Below are 15929 nucleotides of genomic sequence, written 5' to 3' on the forward strand. Positions count from 1 at the left end.
AAATCTAGGATCCAAATAATAATTTCAGCCGAAAAGGTATATATTATTATTAGTTATAAGTTACGAATATAAACTTCATATAACACATGGTCGGGATATAAATTCATAAATTATGACCAAGTAGAGAATGAAAACAAAATGCACTGTCAACAAAAAAACCACAGGAGACAGTGAGGAGTCATGTTTTCTCTGAGCTTGAAACAAGAACTGTTTGATACTGAAATACTTGACTAAAATGATATACCTTTGAACGACTGAAAATAAAAATGTTAAAATTTCTGTTTGAAAGAGAGCAGGGTTTGCTTGATCCACTGAACTTGAGACGAGCTGAATCAACAAGAAGGACATTTGCTTTGGAATTAAGTAGACATAGAGATGTAGAAATGACCAGTCAGGGTGCTGTCAATTCCATTGATATCGATTTGATTGAATCAAGATAGTATGTGTCGCAATCTTGTACTAATTTCACTTTACCTGTGTACTAAATTCTTTTCTTTCATGTCGATCTGGCCAAAGTCTCTGGCCAAAGTCGTTCCGTCCCAAGTAGATCCGGCCCCATATTTAAAGTCGATCTGGCCCCAATATAATAAATATTTATATGGAAATACAACAAAGATATATAAGAAATCAGTGTAATTCATAAATGTTTATGAATTTTATAATAATATAACTTCACTGCGACTGAGCTTCGAATGGTCAAACTATGAAAATGTATTTTCAATGTCAACTGTTACTGCGAATGACCAGTCCTTGCTATAATATAAAGAAACTTTAAACTCTTAACTTTCTCAAGGTGACCCATGTGCTATTGATAGTTAATAAATACAGGATCTCCTGTAGTTGGTGATCGCAATACTGGTATACCAGTATTGTCCACAATACTGGTATAAAAATTTTGTACCAGTATTGTAACTTTTTTTTTAAAAACAGCAATACTGGTACATTACTGATATACCAGTATTGTAGTTGTATTGTTCACTATACTTTAAGGTGTATAATGAAAAAGATATTGACGATCAAAGAGAGTTTAAATGAACTCAAAAAGATTATAGAGGATAATTGTGAAATCAATTAACAACCAGTTAAAAATAATTACTATACTTGTACAAATAAACAAAAGATTATTGTAATTAAATCATCTTATTCAAACAATTGTTAATTATATAATAATTGCTAAAAAATTTATTATATTTCTATGTTTTATTGAATTCAATTTAGATAAAACAAAATAAAAGCTTTATTATCTGAGTTATTATTTAATAAATTCAAGCAAATTATTACACTATAACACTGTAAATTCAGCATTTACATGTACATGTATGCCATCGTATTTTTACAGATATTTTAATACATGTATACTAAGATTCTAGGCATTTGTTTGTCTTTATTTTCTTATCAATCTTTCACAATAAACATAAAAAGTTGCTTAATAGGGGAATCTGATTATAATCAAATTAACTACTTTTACTAGTTTGTCTACATGAATGTTAAGGGTAGTTAAAGCAGTTGATTCAGAACCATGGGCAATACAATTTGTAGCAGATATATCTACTGGTACAAATACTCAAATACTAATACTAGACAAGCACTCCTACAGTAAGAGAGCCGTACAGGTGCTATCTAAACAAGCTTGTAATCTAGTAAGCGTAAGAGAAAGTCCACAGACTGAATACATAAATATCAATATAGGAATTGAGGATTGCAGAAATGCCATCTGAAGAAGAAATAAACAATACCAATGCTGATGATACAGAAGCTATAACAGCATTAATGTCAATATAAAGTTCACTAAAATATACTATTGAGACTTGGAAAGAGAGAGCTGGAAGAAAACATAGAAGAAAGTAAAGAGTTTGTTAAAATGCTGAGACAGTACGGTTCCCTCAAGAAAAAAAAACATCAGAAGATTTAAAACTTTCTTTGACAACAATCACAGTGTACCATCAATGGCATCATCAGTTAAACATACAATCATTCCATATAAAATTATCATGTCATATGTTAATATCATTAGGCATATATATGTGACACCTTTAATAAAAGATTAATTACCTATATGTATTGTTTATTTAAAAAAACACAATACTGGAATACAATACTGGTACAAAATTTTTATACCAGTATTGTGCACAATACTGGTATACCAGTATTGCGATCACCAACTACAGGAGATCCTTAATACAAAATTATTTCTTCTTCATGTTATCTGAAAAAATATAACAATTAATTATTAGAACTTCAAATAAAAGACCTTGTTGCTTGAGTAAATTTTATCAATCATGATTTTGATTGAATTAAGTGGTTACTACTGGTGTTAATATGGTTAATATGGTTCACGATCATAATACAATTGTTGAATAAGCAAACCAATTATAGACTAATGGTTTGATTTAAACAAGTCATTATGATGATTACATAATTAGATGTTCTATTGGATTAATCTCTTCTATGTGTGAATTAAATAAAAACTTTTTTCCCATGATATTCCAAGTTATCATGTTAAATAACTTCATATCTATATATGCTGATGCTGCTTTACAAACAGTACCAATCATACTCATTCTCGTATCGATTTAAAATAATTCATCTGAATGTTACTCCAATATTAGGCATGCTTCACTTACCTGAACTGTCATTAAGCATTAATACTTTTTACAGATTCCATTTATCCTGATAAAAAATAGGTCACTAAATCTTCCAAAGTTAATATAAATTATTCATTATTCTATTATGGGCCGGATCGACTTGGGGCCGGATCGACCTGGGGCCGGGTTGGTTTGGGGCCAGAACGACCTGATACCAATTCTTTTTGGTCACTCTGGACTCCCAATCTCTTAAGGGATTTTATTTGTATCTGTTAAAGTTCTTCATTTGCCTAAACATTTGCACTAATTGCAGGGTATCGGGCCGGGTCGTTCTGTACCCTTAACTTTTAGACCTCAAGTTGTTCAGTCTCAAAGTTGATCCATCCCAAAGTTGATTTGAGCCAAGTTGTTCTGTCCCCAAAACTTAGCCAGTCCACTGTTTCATACTACACTCATTATATCCAGACCAAGATTATACATTTATTTATTACACAAAAGATTGAAAGAAATGAACTTTATGGAGGAAAAAAATCAATAACATCAAGGATTTATACAGTATAAATCCTTGATTACCATGACTACATGTACAAAATGAACATAAGCATGCACATATCACTCATGAATTAATTTGGTTTTATTTTGTAATAGGTTAAATTTTCAGACATTAAAAAAAAATATTTTGGCAGAATTACTAATGTTTAAGGTAAATGTATAGTAATGTCATCGGAGTAGGGCAGTTTCAACTTCATCATGTTCATGAGCAAAATTTATTTCAAAAACCTTATCAGTCAAATTCATTACTTAAACAAGTTACTTTTCAAAATTACCATCAAAGTTTTGTTGAAAATGAGGTAATTTTGATTATTACTTTTGTAAAATAAAAAAATTTGTAAGGGTTCCACGGAACCCAGTGTCTCGCCTACTTTTGCTTTTAGTCGCAGACTCAACAAAAATGGGGAAAAATTATTAAAAATTTTCCTCTAGATAGTATCTTTTGATTGTAAGAAGCTTCTGTCCAAGTTTGGTAAAAATCCAGGATGGTTTATGAATCGAATAAATGTTTAACTGCAGACTGTATGATGTTAACTGGAAGAAAAACTAAATCTATTTATAAGTAATATACGGAAAAACAGGAATTACATTTTTACAAAATTTCCTTCTAGATACTAGCTTTTGATCATAAACAAGCTTCTGTCCAAGTTTGATACAAATCCAGGATAGTTTAAGAAAGTTATTAAAATTTTTAAAACTTTAACCACAGAGTGAATGTAATGTTAACTGTTAGAAAAACTAAGTCCATTTAAGTAAAATACTGAAAAACAGGATTTTTTTTTTACAAAATTTACCTCTGGATACTAGCTTTTGATCATAACAAGCTTCTGTCCAAGTTTGGTGGAAATCCAGGATAGTTTAAGAAAGTTATTTAAATTTTAAAAACTTTAACCACAGAGTGAATGTAATGTTAACTGGCAGAAAAACTAAGTCCATTTATGTAAGTAAAATACGGATAAACTGGATTTTTTTTTTTACAAAATTTACTTCTGGATACAATCATAACAATCTTATTATCATATACAAGCTTCTGTCCAAGTTTGGTAGAAATGCAGGATAGTTTAAGAAAGTTATTAAAATTTCAAAAACTTTAACCACAGTGTGAATATTTGTGGACGCCGCTGCAGACGACAACGCCGGCGACGGAATGTAGGATCGCTATGGCTCGCTTTTGCAACAAAAGTTGCAGGCTCGACAATGAGTTCGTTAACGGAGGTTCCATGCATACAGAATTGCACTAGCATAAACAAATTTTCTCAGACTGTCAGATATTTGGTTAGTTTTTCCAAAGAGTATAAAAAAATAATCCTCCTGAAACACTAGTTGCCTGCAAGACGCACTTACATCTAATACTGACACTTCTGGGTCAAAAACTACATTCTAATTTTTCTTAGAAATCTTAAATGTAGACGGATATAAAAAGATGAAAATGTGATTTAATAGAGAATATAAGTATTTTTAAATGCATGATTTGTAACCCAAAAGTTTAAATAATTACATATGTTCCTTATATAATTGTAATTATTAATTATTTCAATATGTTCAAAGATGAAAAATAACCTATAGAAGTAATATTTATATTTTTGACATTATTTTAAAAGTAATGTTTTATCTGTATACTCCTCTCAATTTAAATAAATTCTTAATTTCTTGCATAAAATAATGTAAAAAAACTCATAAAAACTTCATGAAGTGTATGTTTCTGCATCATGTATATTGAAATTTAGAATAACTCTATTGAATTTTTTTTCTTAAAAAAATTACGTACATATATATATATATATATATATATATACCTATACAAATATTTTTAAAAAAAATGTTCATGCCCCTGACCAAAGCTGACTGCTAAAACATTTTACATACATGTAGCTCTTAATGAAATTAATATTTTACAGATCACTTGCAGAAACTGGTGAACACATCAATGTTTTTTGCTATAAAGATTTACCAAAACTGAACACTGAAATGATTTCTCATTGTTTTTTTTCAGTCTCTTATCGGGATTTTCTGATGGTACAGCAGCTATTCATGACGTAATAAATCAGACAGGGAATGTAAAATACACCTGTAAAGTGGTATGTAAAATAGACAGAAATAATCGTTACAGACACAACTCAAGTATACAATCAGTATGTTGGTACCCACTGGACACTGGAATTTTTACAACCAGTGGAACAGACAAACTTCTCAAAGTCTGGGACACAAATAATCTGATAGTAAGTATCAATGAAAAATACAACACATTGAAGCTAACACTACAAAATGTACAAAAATGTATCATTTAAAGGGACTTCAAATCCAGCTAAAGAACGCCTGGGTCATGTTCTACATACCAGGGTCATTATGCATGTATGTACATGTAGGATTTGAAAAAGGTCAGGGTTCAAATCTTAATTAAGGTATTTGATGCATTGTGAGGATAATATAGATAACCTTAATATTATATTTTTGGGGTAAAGTCAGTACAATATGGGTTTTGATTCTATATATTCCAAGGTTTATCACACCCTTGATAATTCAAACAAAATAGTGCAGTGAAGTGATCATTCTTTTGTTCCTATCCAATCAATGTCATTGATGATATGTTATACATATGTGTACTTAGATATTTAAGTTAAAATATAATTTGTATTTGAATTACCATACCTTGGAATTTTTTTTTATTATGAATTACATAAGTAATGCATGGTGTATGAATCTGTTATAAAATATGTTTGTTTTTTTAATTAGTTGTTATTGGCTTTGAACTAGCTGTCAGTAACTGTGAGTACTCTCAGATCTGTACTTAGTGTCCTGTCTGTGTTTATGTTTGATGTTTTTCTGCTTTGTATTGATCAGATGAGTTAAGCCCTTTTCAACTGATTTTTATACGATCGGCGTCGTCGTCCGAAGACACATTGGTTTTCGCACTCTAACTTTAGTTTAAGTGAATGGATCTCTTTGAAATTTTACCATAAGGTTCAATACCACAAAAGGAAGGTGGGGATTGATTTTGGGGGTTATGGTTCCAACAGTTAAGGATTTAGGGGCCACAAAGGGGCCAAAAATAAGCATTTTCTAGTTTCCAGACAATAACTGTGGAATGGTGTATGGATCTCTCTGAAATTATACTACAAGTTTCCATACCACAAAGGGATGGTTAGGATTTGCTTTGGGGGGTTATGGCTCAAACCGTTTAGGAATTAGGGGCAAAAAAGGGGGAAAACAAGGTTGTCCTGGTTAATGGACAAATACTTTAGTACAAAACATAATTTAAAGCAGTGTAAGGGAGATAAATCAAATACATCATTGAAATTATCTCCCTTACACTGCTTTTAAATTATGAATAAAGTAATGGTTAATGAACAATTAAGATAATTTAAAACAGTGTAACGGAGGTAATCCAAATACAACGTTTTGGTTACTTCCCTTACACTGCTTTTAAATTATGTTTAAAGAAATGCATATTTATAAAGGAAGACCAGTAAAAATATCTGCAAATGTTGCATTTTTTTTTTTTTACAAAAAAATCCATATGAAAGATTTGACACTATATTTTAAATTCTATTATAAAATAGATTAAGTTAGCACTATGGTAAATTTAAATGGGTAATTATGGTTGCAAACTCCATTGGAAATTTGATTGAGATTATGACCATATCTTGAGGAAAGAATTTTTTTTGGGAAAAAAGGGGGGTAAAAAGAAATTGTGGGGGGGTCAATTTTTTCTCATTTCAGATTTCAGAAATTATAAAGAATTATTATTCAAATATTATTTTTTTTTCAAATTTCAAATATTGAAAAATTTCAAGAAGTAATCTTTAATTGCACAGTATGGCGCATTAGATTTTTAAAATCTTTGACCACATTTATTTATTTGTTATGCCGAATCTAACCGTGTATTTAGATTTTTAATTTTGGGTCCTGTTTTTTAAATTTGTCTACATTAAGGTCCAAAGGGTCCAAAATTAAACTTAGTTTGATTTTAACAAAAACTGAATTCTTGGGGTTCTTTGATATGCTGAATCTAAACATGTATTTAGAATTTAGATTTTTGGCCCAGTTTTCAAGTTGGTCCAAATTGGGGTCCAAAATTAAACTTTGTTTGATTTCAACAAAAATTGAATATATGGGGTTCTTTGATATGCTGAATCTAACCATGTATTTAGATTTTTTATTTGTGGGCCCGCTATCAAATTGGTTCATATTGAGGTCAAAAGGGTCCAAAATTAAACTTTGTTTGATTTCATCAAAATTGAATTATTGGGGTTCTTTGATATGACAAATCTAACCGTGTATTTAGATTTTTAATTTTGGGTCCAGTTTTTTAAATTGGTCTACATTAAGGTCCAAAGGGTCCAAAATTAAACTTAGTTTGATTTTAACAAAAATTGAATTCTTGGGGTTCTTTGATATGCTGAATCTAAACATGTGTTTAGATTTTTGATTATGGGCCCAGTTTTCAAGTTGGTCCAAGTTGGGGTCCAAAATTAAACTTTTTTTGATTTCAACAAAAATTGAATATATGGGGTTCTTTGATATGCTGAATCTAACCATGTATTTAGATTTTTTATTTGTGGGCCCCGCTATCAAATTGGTTCATATTGAGGTCAAAAGGGTCAAAAATTAAACTTTGTTTGATTTCATCAAAAATTGAATTATTGGGGTTGTTTGATATTCCAAATCTAACCGTGTATTTAGATTTTTAATTTTGGGTCCCGTTTTTTAAATTGGTCTACAGAAAGGTCCAAAGGGTCCAAAATTAAACTTAGTTTGATTTTAACAAAAATTGAATTCTTGGGGTTCTTTGATATGCTGAATCTAAACATGTGTTTAGATTTTTGATTATGGGCCCAGTTTTCAAGTTTGTCCAAGTTGGGGTCCAAAATTAAACTTTGTTTGATTTCAACAAAAATTGAATATATGGGGTTCTTTGATATGCTGAATCTAACCATGTATTTTGATTTTGGACATTGGACCATAATAGGTAAATCAAAACAATTCAAGTTCTTAGACCACATTCTTTCTGTGTCAGAAACCTATGCTGTGTCAAATATTTAATCACAATCCAAATTCAGAGCTGTATCAAGCTTGAATGTTGTGTCCATACTTGCCCCAACTGTTCAGGGTTCGACCTCTGCGATCGTATCAAGCTGCGCCCAGCGAAGCATTTTATTATAGTTTGTTCTTATGTTGTGCTATTACACCACTGTTCCAGGTTAAGGGGAGGGTTGAGTGCTCACAAACATGTATAACTCCTCCACATTCTTTATGTGCCTGTCCCAAGTCAGGAGCCTGTAGTTTAGTGGTTGTCGTTGTTTCATGTCTGTCATATTTGTTTTTCGTTAATTGTTTTTTTATAAATTAGGCCGTTAGTTTTTTCAATTGAATTGTTTCATATTTTTCATGTCTGCCTTTTATAGCTGACTATATGGTATGGGTTTTTCTCATTGTTGAAGGCAGTACAGATGCCTGTCACTATAATTGCTTACATCCACTTTATTTGAACTTTGGTGGATAGTTGTCTCATTGGCAATCATACCTCATCTCCATATTTTTATATTGATTACAAATATACAATCATCAACCAAGTAACTCTTAACTCAAATTTATAATATGCCTAGCTAAATACAGTTCAATGTTTTTATATTAAATCACAAAATTGCAAAATGAAAGCAATCTTTACCCTTCAATGCTCACAACCACTTTAATTACTTCACCTGGCCCAAATGGCCTTGTGAACAATAGCCATCAAACTTGGTATGTTGTTGCATCATTGGGTGGGGGTTGTCATATACCAAAGTCAGGTCACCCTGGTAAAACATTGTCTGCTTTGTGTAAGGTTCATAACTTTTGTACCCTAGCGCTTAAATTGACAAAACTTTGTATGCAGAAGCATCATACTGACCTTTGATCCCACTGATCCCAATGATAGTAAAACATAGTCTGATTTGTGTACAGTGCATATATATATATATATAGGAATTTGATGTTCAGTAATTGTCGTTTGTTGATGTGGTTCATAAGTGTTTCTCGTTTTTTATATAGATTAGACCGTTGGTTTTCCCGTTTGAATGGTTTTATACTAGTAATTTTTGGGGCCCTTTATAGCTTACTGTTCGGTGTTAGCCAAGGCTCCGTGTTGAAGACCGTACTGTGACCTATAATGGTTTACTTTTATAAATTTTGACTTGGATGGAGAGTTGTCTCATTGGCACTCATTCCACATTTTCTTATATCTAATAACTTTGGTACAATAGCACCACAATTATGCTTTTATAATAACTTAGTATCAAAGCATAATTGTATTATTATTATTAAGTATATGAGCCCAAAGAAGAAAAAAGCATTTTCAGACTTACAATGTACTAAAGTCAGAATATGCTAGACTTTAAAATATTCAGGTCAGGTTCTGTTCAGTGAATCTTGAATTTTAAGCATTTTAAAATTTGTAGTCAATAAATAACCATTAATATTTATATGATGATAATCAATATCAAAATCTATCTTTGAATGCTGGTTTTACAGTAAATCATACTGGAAATTTTTCACAATTTGTCACAAATAAACAATTTCATACATGACTCCATTTTTTAGGCTCTCATTCATTTTTTCAGCATTAAAAAGGTGTTTGTGGAAGGCATTCGTAACATTGTCATGCAGATGCTCAACTTTTATATAATATACATTTTTTGTATAATGGTGCATGGCTCAAAAAGATAGACATTAAGGTTATACTTGTAGAAGTCAAAATTTTAAAAAGTTTTGTTAAGAGGACAAAATGGCATGAAATTTAATTACAAGTCCGATTTTTTAATTAAAGGGAAATAACTCATGACACAAAATATTTTCATCCCTATAGGTCAGAAAATTCTTACTTAATTAAATATTATGTCAGAGCTCTGAATGATATTGATTAGATATATATTCTTCTCTATTTTATGATTTAGTATAGTCTAAAAGTGTATTATTTAAAATATCATTAATATCTCTGTTTCTGTTTCAGCCAGTGGATGAATATGAATTCAGTGGAATTGTTTACCAACATGACCTCTCCCCTGTTGCAACAAAACATTGCCTTATAGCAGTTGGTTGTCAGAGTTCTAGGCTGAAGCTAGTGGATTTAAAGTCAGGGGCAAGTTCACACATGTTAAAAGGTCACCAAAGTTCTATATACTGTGTTAAATGGTCTCCTAAAGATGAATTTATTTTAGCCTCTGGTGGGTAAGTAAATACATGTATATATCTGTATAGTGCAGGAAGTAAGTGTGATATTTGGCTGTTTTGATATTAGCTGCTAGAGAATGACAATACAGATAATTCAACTGTAAACATATCTTTTTACATAGAAGTGTAATCATTTTATCAGCAGAAAGTTTTGGTGTATATAAAAAGGACATAATTTAGTAACAAATCATTTATCCATCCGTACATTTTATTTTTATGTACTAAAAAGGGATAAGTCAAAGATATCAATTTTAATGTTGTTAAATAATAGTTTTATCACAAGTTCAGAATATTGCTACACATCTGCATGCTGTTGTATAATTATCAGTCATTATTTCAGATCTGTATTTGACTAATTAAAATGCTATTTACTTAGAACAAGCTACTTCGGTAGAAACTCATTCAGTATTTATTTTGTACAAACGTTTGAAATTAGTAGTTTAAGACATAAAAACATAAATATTTTTCTTTATATTCTAAGATCTCCTCATTGTTTATTTATTTACTCCACAAGTCAGTGTATCAAAGAAAACAATATAATTTTTTACATTTTAATAAAATTTGAAAAACATTTTTTTGCTTGCAGAAGGTTATTTTTCAGTCATACATTTTGAAAAAATAATTTCCCTAATTCAAATCAACAGTACACAGTATACATGTACCTGTACCTTTATTTTATAACCAGTAGCTTACAGTATATCTTTTTATCTTCAGAGCTGATAACCGTGTATTATTATGGGATGTGAGAAGTGCTAAAGGTGCTATGAAGGTGTTAGATCAGTATAATGGCAAAGAACCTTCAGATAATATTACTGGTTAGTAAATTTGAAAACTTAAAAATTCTGGTCCGACAGGTCCAGCCTGTCACTTGTACAAAGCAGGGTTCAAATTAAACATTCAATTCTTATAATTACATTTTTTTGCTACAACTCGGAATTTATGAGAGGCCTCTTGTGGCCAAGAGATCCAAGTAGTCGAACTACTGTATCACTAGCCTTTCAACACTGGGGTTGTGGGTTCGAATCCTGCATGTGGCAGGTGTGCGCTCGTCTCCTATCTTAATTGTCTAGGATTATCAGTTTTCCTACAGTAGGACGGTGGTTCTCTCGGTTCCTCCACCAATAAAAACTGACCGCCACAAAATAGCACAATAGTGCTGAAAGTGGGGTTAAACACCTATCAATCAATCAGGAAATTATGAGTGTTATCACGTTTCATTTGTTTTCCTAATCATTGTTAAGTTGCCATGGGAAGCACACGCTGTCATAAATTTTGCATTCTTTTGGGAGAACAAATATAATTTTCGAATGCCACGCAATTTTTGTCTGCCAATCAAATTACGGATTCTTGTGACACATATACATGTATGTAATGTAATTATTTTTTAATAATCAAATTAAGCTAAATCTTGTAAAGCACCTCAGTTTGAAATAAGGTGTATGACTTTCATGGGTTATCTTTGATTTGATATTATTCAGCATTTGTTGGGTTATTGAAGTTGCAACAATCAATCAAACAGGTTTTATTTGAGTGGAGATTTTTTAATCACCACTGTAAAGTGTTGATATTTTTAACTGAAATATTTTTCACTTTCTACTGTTTCCAGAAATACTTGTATCATTATATTTTATTTCTGATAACCATCTCTGTTTATATAGCAAATATTTTAAATACATTAAAGTTACAATTTGATCTGTTTTGAATTAAGAGTGAAGCGATAAAATTACAAAATGTTGTTAGTTGTTAAGTGTAGTGTTGAGGTGATAATGTTGCTCAATGTCATTAAATTATTTCCATCTGTTGAAGACAACAGGTATTTATTAAATATATATTTTTCTACTTTAAGGTAACACAGCACATCATGGTGCCATAAATGGACTTTCATTTACATCAGATGGTCTTCATCTTATTTCCTATGGTACTGATAACTGTATCAGACTGTGGGATGCTAACTCAGGAAAAAATTGTCTCATAAACTACGGAAATGTTCCAAATGATACGAAAAAATTAGTGCAATTAAGTGTGAGTAATGGATGCTCACCAGACGTCTTATTCATACCAAACCGATCAAATATTGACATGTTTGACGTTTATACCGGTGAAAAAATTGACAGACTGAAAGGTCATTATAATTCTGTGAACTGTTGTAAATTTCATTCTCCTACGCAAGATGTTTATAGTGGAGGAAATGACAGAAACATATTAATATGGACACCTGATACAGATTCGTCATATGATGACTACTTAAAAACTCAAAGTGAGTTAAAAGAGAACTCAGCTGATGAAGTACGGACAACAAGAACTACTGTTATGATTGACACTTGGAGTAGTGATGAAGATGATTGAATTTTAATTTTCATAATTGTATATATAATCTGTGGCAAGTTTAGTTTGTTGAAGGTGTGAAAGAGAGGAGAAAGATACGAAAAGGATATTTAGAAAAACGATCAAAAGACAAACAACATGTATACAAAACACCAATCTAATTAAAATTAGTTCTCTGCACTTGCTTCTCTTTTTCATTTAATTGTTTATATGTAGCATTTGGGAGGATCTGCGACGAGCGACATATAAATAACTGAACAAAAATTAGGACAAGTGTGGAGAACTTATTTTAATTAGATTGACAAAACACAACATATAGAAAACTAAAGACTGAGAAATATGAACCCCACCGAAAAAAAAAAAACATAGGTCTTGGGTGCTCCGAAAAGTGTGGCACAGGTGACACAGGTATTATTTTATGGCAATGGTGCAAGCAGATGATTTTCATGATAAGGTTGATGTCTCAATTTTTAAAATAATTGATATAAAGACACAAAATTTTCTGTCATTAGATGAATCATCATGTTATGTTTAACTATGACCTTAATTCCATGCTTAATTGACTATGAAATATGTGTTCATGTATGAAGTATTTATGAGTAGACTTTTACTGAAATAAAAAAAAAATTACAGATAGTTTACTGAATTTGTTTTACTCAAAAGTGTTCTTGATATACTAACTAGTAATCAGGAACACGCACAGTCATATAATATTATTTGTAGCAGAAATAGATTTAAAAAAACATTCAAAACCATTTACAGTCATCGCTGCCTGAGAAGTGAAAGTGGCTGGCCATGGTCGATACTATTGACTCTTATCATTTCTGTAACTAGAAAATACTCTTTTACTGTTCATGCTGTTAGCTGATATAAAAAGTCATATACAAGTTAAAAACTGTTTTATGGGCCAACTCCATTCCTGCATCTTTGAACTGACATGGTCATTCTGCACGCTTGAAATTGTATAAAAGGATCTTTGTACTATACATGTACATGTACATTGTATATCTAATTATGTACATTATTCAACCCTACCTATATAAATATGTTAATGTGATCATTTATTACATTTATCTTTATAAAATTAAATGTAAGACAATGTGGTATAATGTCCAATGAGACAGCTCTCCACCAGAGAACAAATGACATAGAAGTTTGTGCTATCCGGAAATTTAAGTTATCCCCTCTTTGTTCAACTTAATTAAGTAAATTGTATTCACAAATGACATTAAATAATGTTGTTTAAAGTCCAATATAATGATGGATTGATAACTTATTAAACTTTGCCGATCTTCTCCCTGATTGTAATACAAACATGCCAGTCTGAGGTGTGCCTCCTGATACTGAACTTATTTTTATTTTACACTGATAACTGTCAATTTTTTGTCTCGCCTTGACGGAGTCAAAAAGTGAGACATAGGTATGCTGTTTGCGGCGGCGGTGGCGGCGTCAACAATGTATAAGTTTGTGATTAGGTCTAGTTTATGGTGAACCACAAGTGGTAGGTCAATGATATTTGGTATGCAGTTGTATTAGCATTGGCATATCTCATTTCAATGGAGATTATTTGGCCCTGCCCCCTCAGTCATGGTCTATTGACTTTGAAACTTTTGCTTAGTTTACATGTATTAGTTTGTGATTAGGTCAGTTTATGGGGAACCACTAGTGGTAGGCCAATGATATTTGGTATGCAGTTGTATAAGCATTGGCATATCTCATTTCCATGGAGATTATTTGGCTCCGCCCCCTTAGTCATGGTCTATTGACTTTGAAAATTTTGCTTAGTTTACATGTATTAGTTTGTGATTAGGTCAGTTCAAGGGGAACCATTAGTGGTAGGCCAATGTTAATTGGTATTCAGTTGTATAAGCATTAGCACATCTCATTTCCATTGAAAATATATGGCCCTGCCCCCTCTGTCATGGTCTATTGACTTTGAAACTTTTGCTTAGTTTACATGTATTAGTTTGTGATTAGATCAGTTTAAGATGAACTGCTTATGTTAAGTCAATGATATTTGGTATGCAAATTTATTGACATTTGCAAGTATCGTTTCCATGGAGATTATGTAGCCCCACCCCATCATAATGGTTCATTGACTTTGAAACTTTTACATAGTTTACAAGTTAATGTTTGTGTTTAGGTTTGTTTAAAGTGAACAACTTATAATAAGTCAATGGTATTTGGTATGCAGTTGTATTAGCATTGGCACATCTCATTTCCATGGAGATTGTTTAGTCATGTACCTTCAGTCATGGTTCATCGACTTTGAATATTTGCATAACTTACATGTTAAAGTATTGCTATTTTATTTTCAACATTTGCATTATCAAAATTACAAAAAGGCGAGACATATCTCTGTGATAACAGTTTAATTGATATTAAAGTACATTTCTTGTAACTGTCGATCAACTATATTTGTAAACTAGTCTTTAAATTTACTGTGTGGTTCATTTGATGGAAAGAAGTCACCTGTTCCTAACTTCAGGGATCGATTTTCATTCAATATACCGTGGGGTAAGTGAAAAGTTAAGACTGTTTGGTAATGATAGGTACATTGTAGTCTCAAAGGTGTTAGTTTTACCTGACAATATCTTCACATCTCATACAATTAAGGAGATGTGGCATTATTGCCATTGAGACAACTTTCCAACAGAGTCCAGATGACATGGATGTAACGTACTAAAGGTCACCATAAGTCTTTCAATAATAAGCAAAACCCATACCGTATTGTCAGTTATAAAAGGCCAACATGACTAAAAATTAAACAATTTAAACAAGAAAACCAACAGCCCGATTAATGACAAAACAATAAAAGAAAACAAATATGATGGACAGAAACCAAGGACAACCACTAAATTACAGGCTTCTGACTTGGGACTGGCACATAAAGAATGTTGCATGTTAAAAATTGATAAATATGTTTGAGAGTTCTCAACCCTTCTAACCTGGCACAGTGGTGAAACAACACAACATTAAAAATTACCAAAAATTGGTTGGAAGTGGCTCAACTCATCAGATTGGCACAATGCGCGAAAACAACTATTGTGAAAGAAACCTTTCCCGAGATTGAGTTTCCTCTTGGTCAAGGTATTTAAATGTTTGCAAGTTCACCTTTCCTATTGTATACAATAGCTATTATTCCCTGTGGAATTTATTCAATGGGACCTTTAAATTTCTCCTTGAAAACCCAATTATTCATTGTTTAATTTAACTGAACAAAAAAAAAGTCATGAGCAGAGAAGTGATATTATAAGC

At 31.4% G+C, this 15929-nt stretch overlaps 1 protein-coding gene across 1 annotated transcript; it reads left to right on the forward strand.

The window, feature by feature from the left end:
* The first annotated feature begins 126 nt into the window (after window positions 1–126).
* Window positions 127–13312, forward strand: LOC127724724 (DNA excision repair protein ERCC-8-like). The gene is made up of 5 exons (XM_052231819.1): window positions 127–439; window positions 5131–5356; window positions 10126–10343; window positions 11061–11161; window positions 12193–13312. The coding sequence occupies exons 1-5, from the start codon at window positions 267–269 to the stop codon at window positions 12690–12692; spliced, it is 1218 nt and encodes a 405-aa protein (XP_052087779.1). The 5' UTR covers window positions 127–266; the 3' UTR covers window positions 12693–13312.
* Window positions 13313–15929: the final 2617 nt, after the last annotated feature.

This window comes from Mytilus californianus, unplaced genomic scaffold, assembly GCF_021869535.1.
Source record: "Mytilus californianus isolate M0D057914Y unplaced genomic scaffold, xbMytCali1.0.p SCAF_1, whole genome shotgun sequence".
NCBI lineage: Eukaryota > Metazoa > Mollusca > Bivalvia > Mytilida > Mytilidae > Mytilus > Mytilus californianus.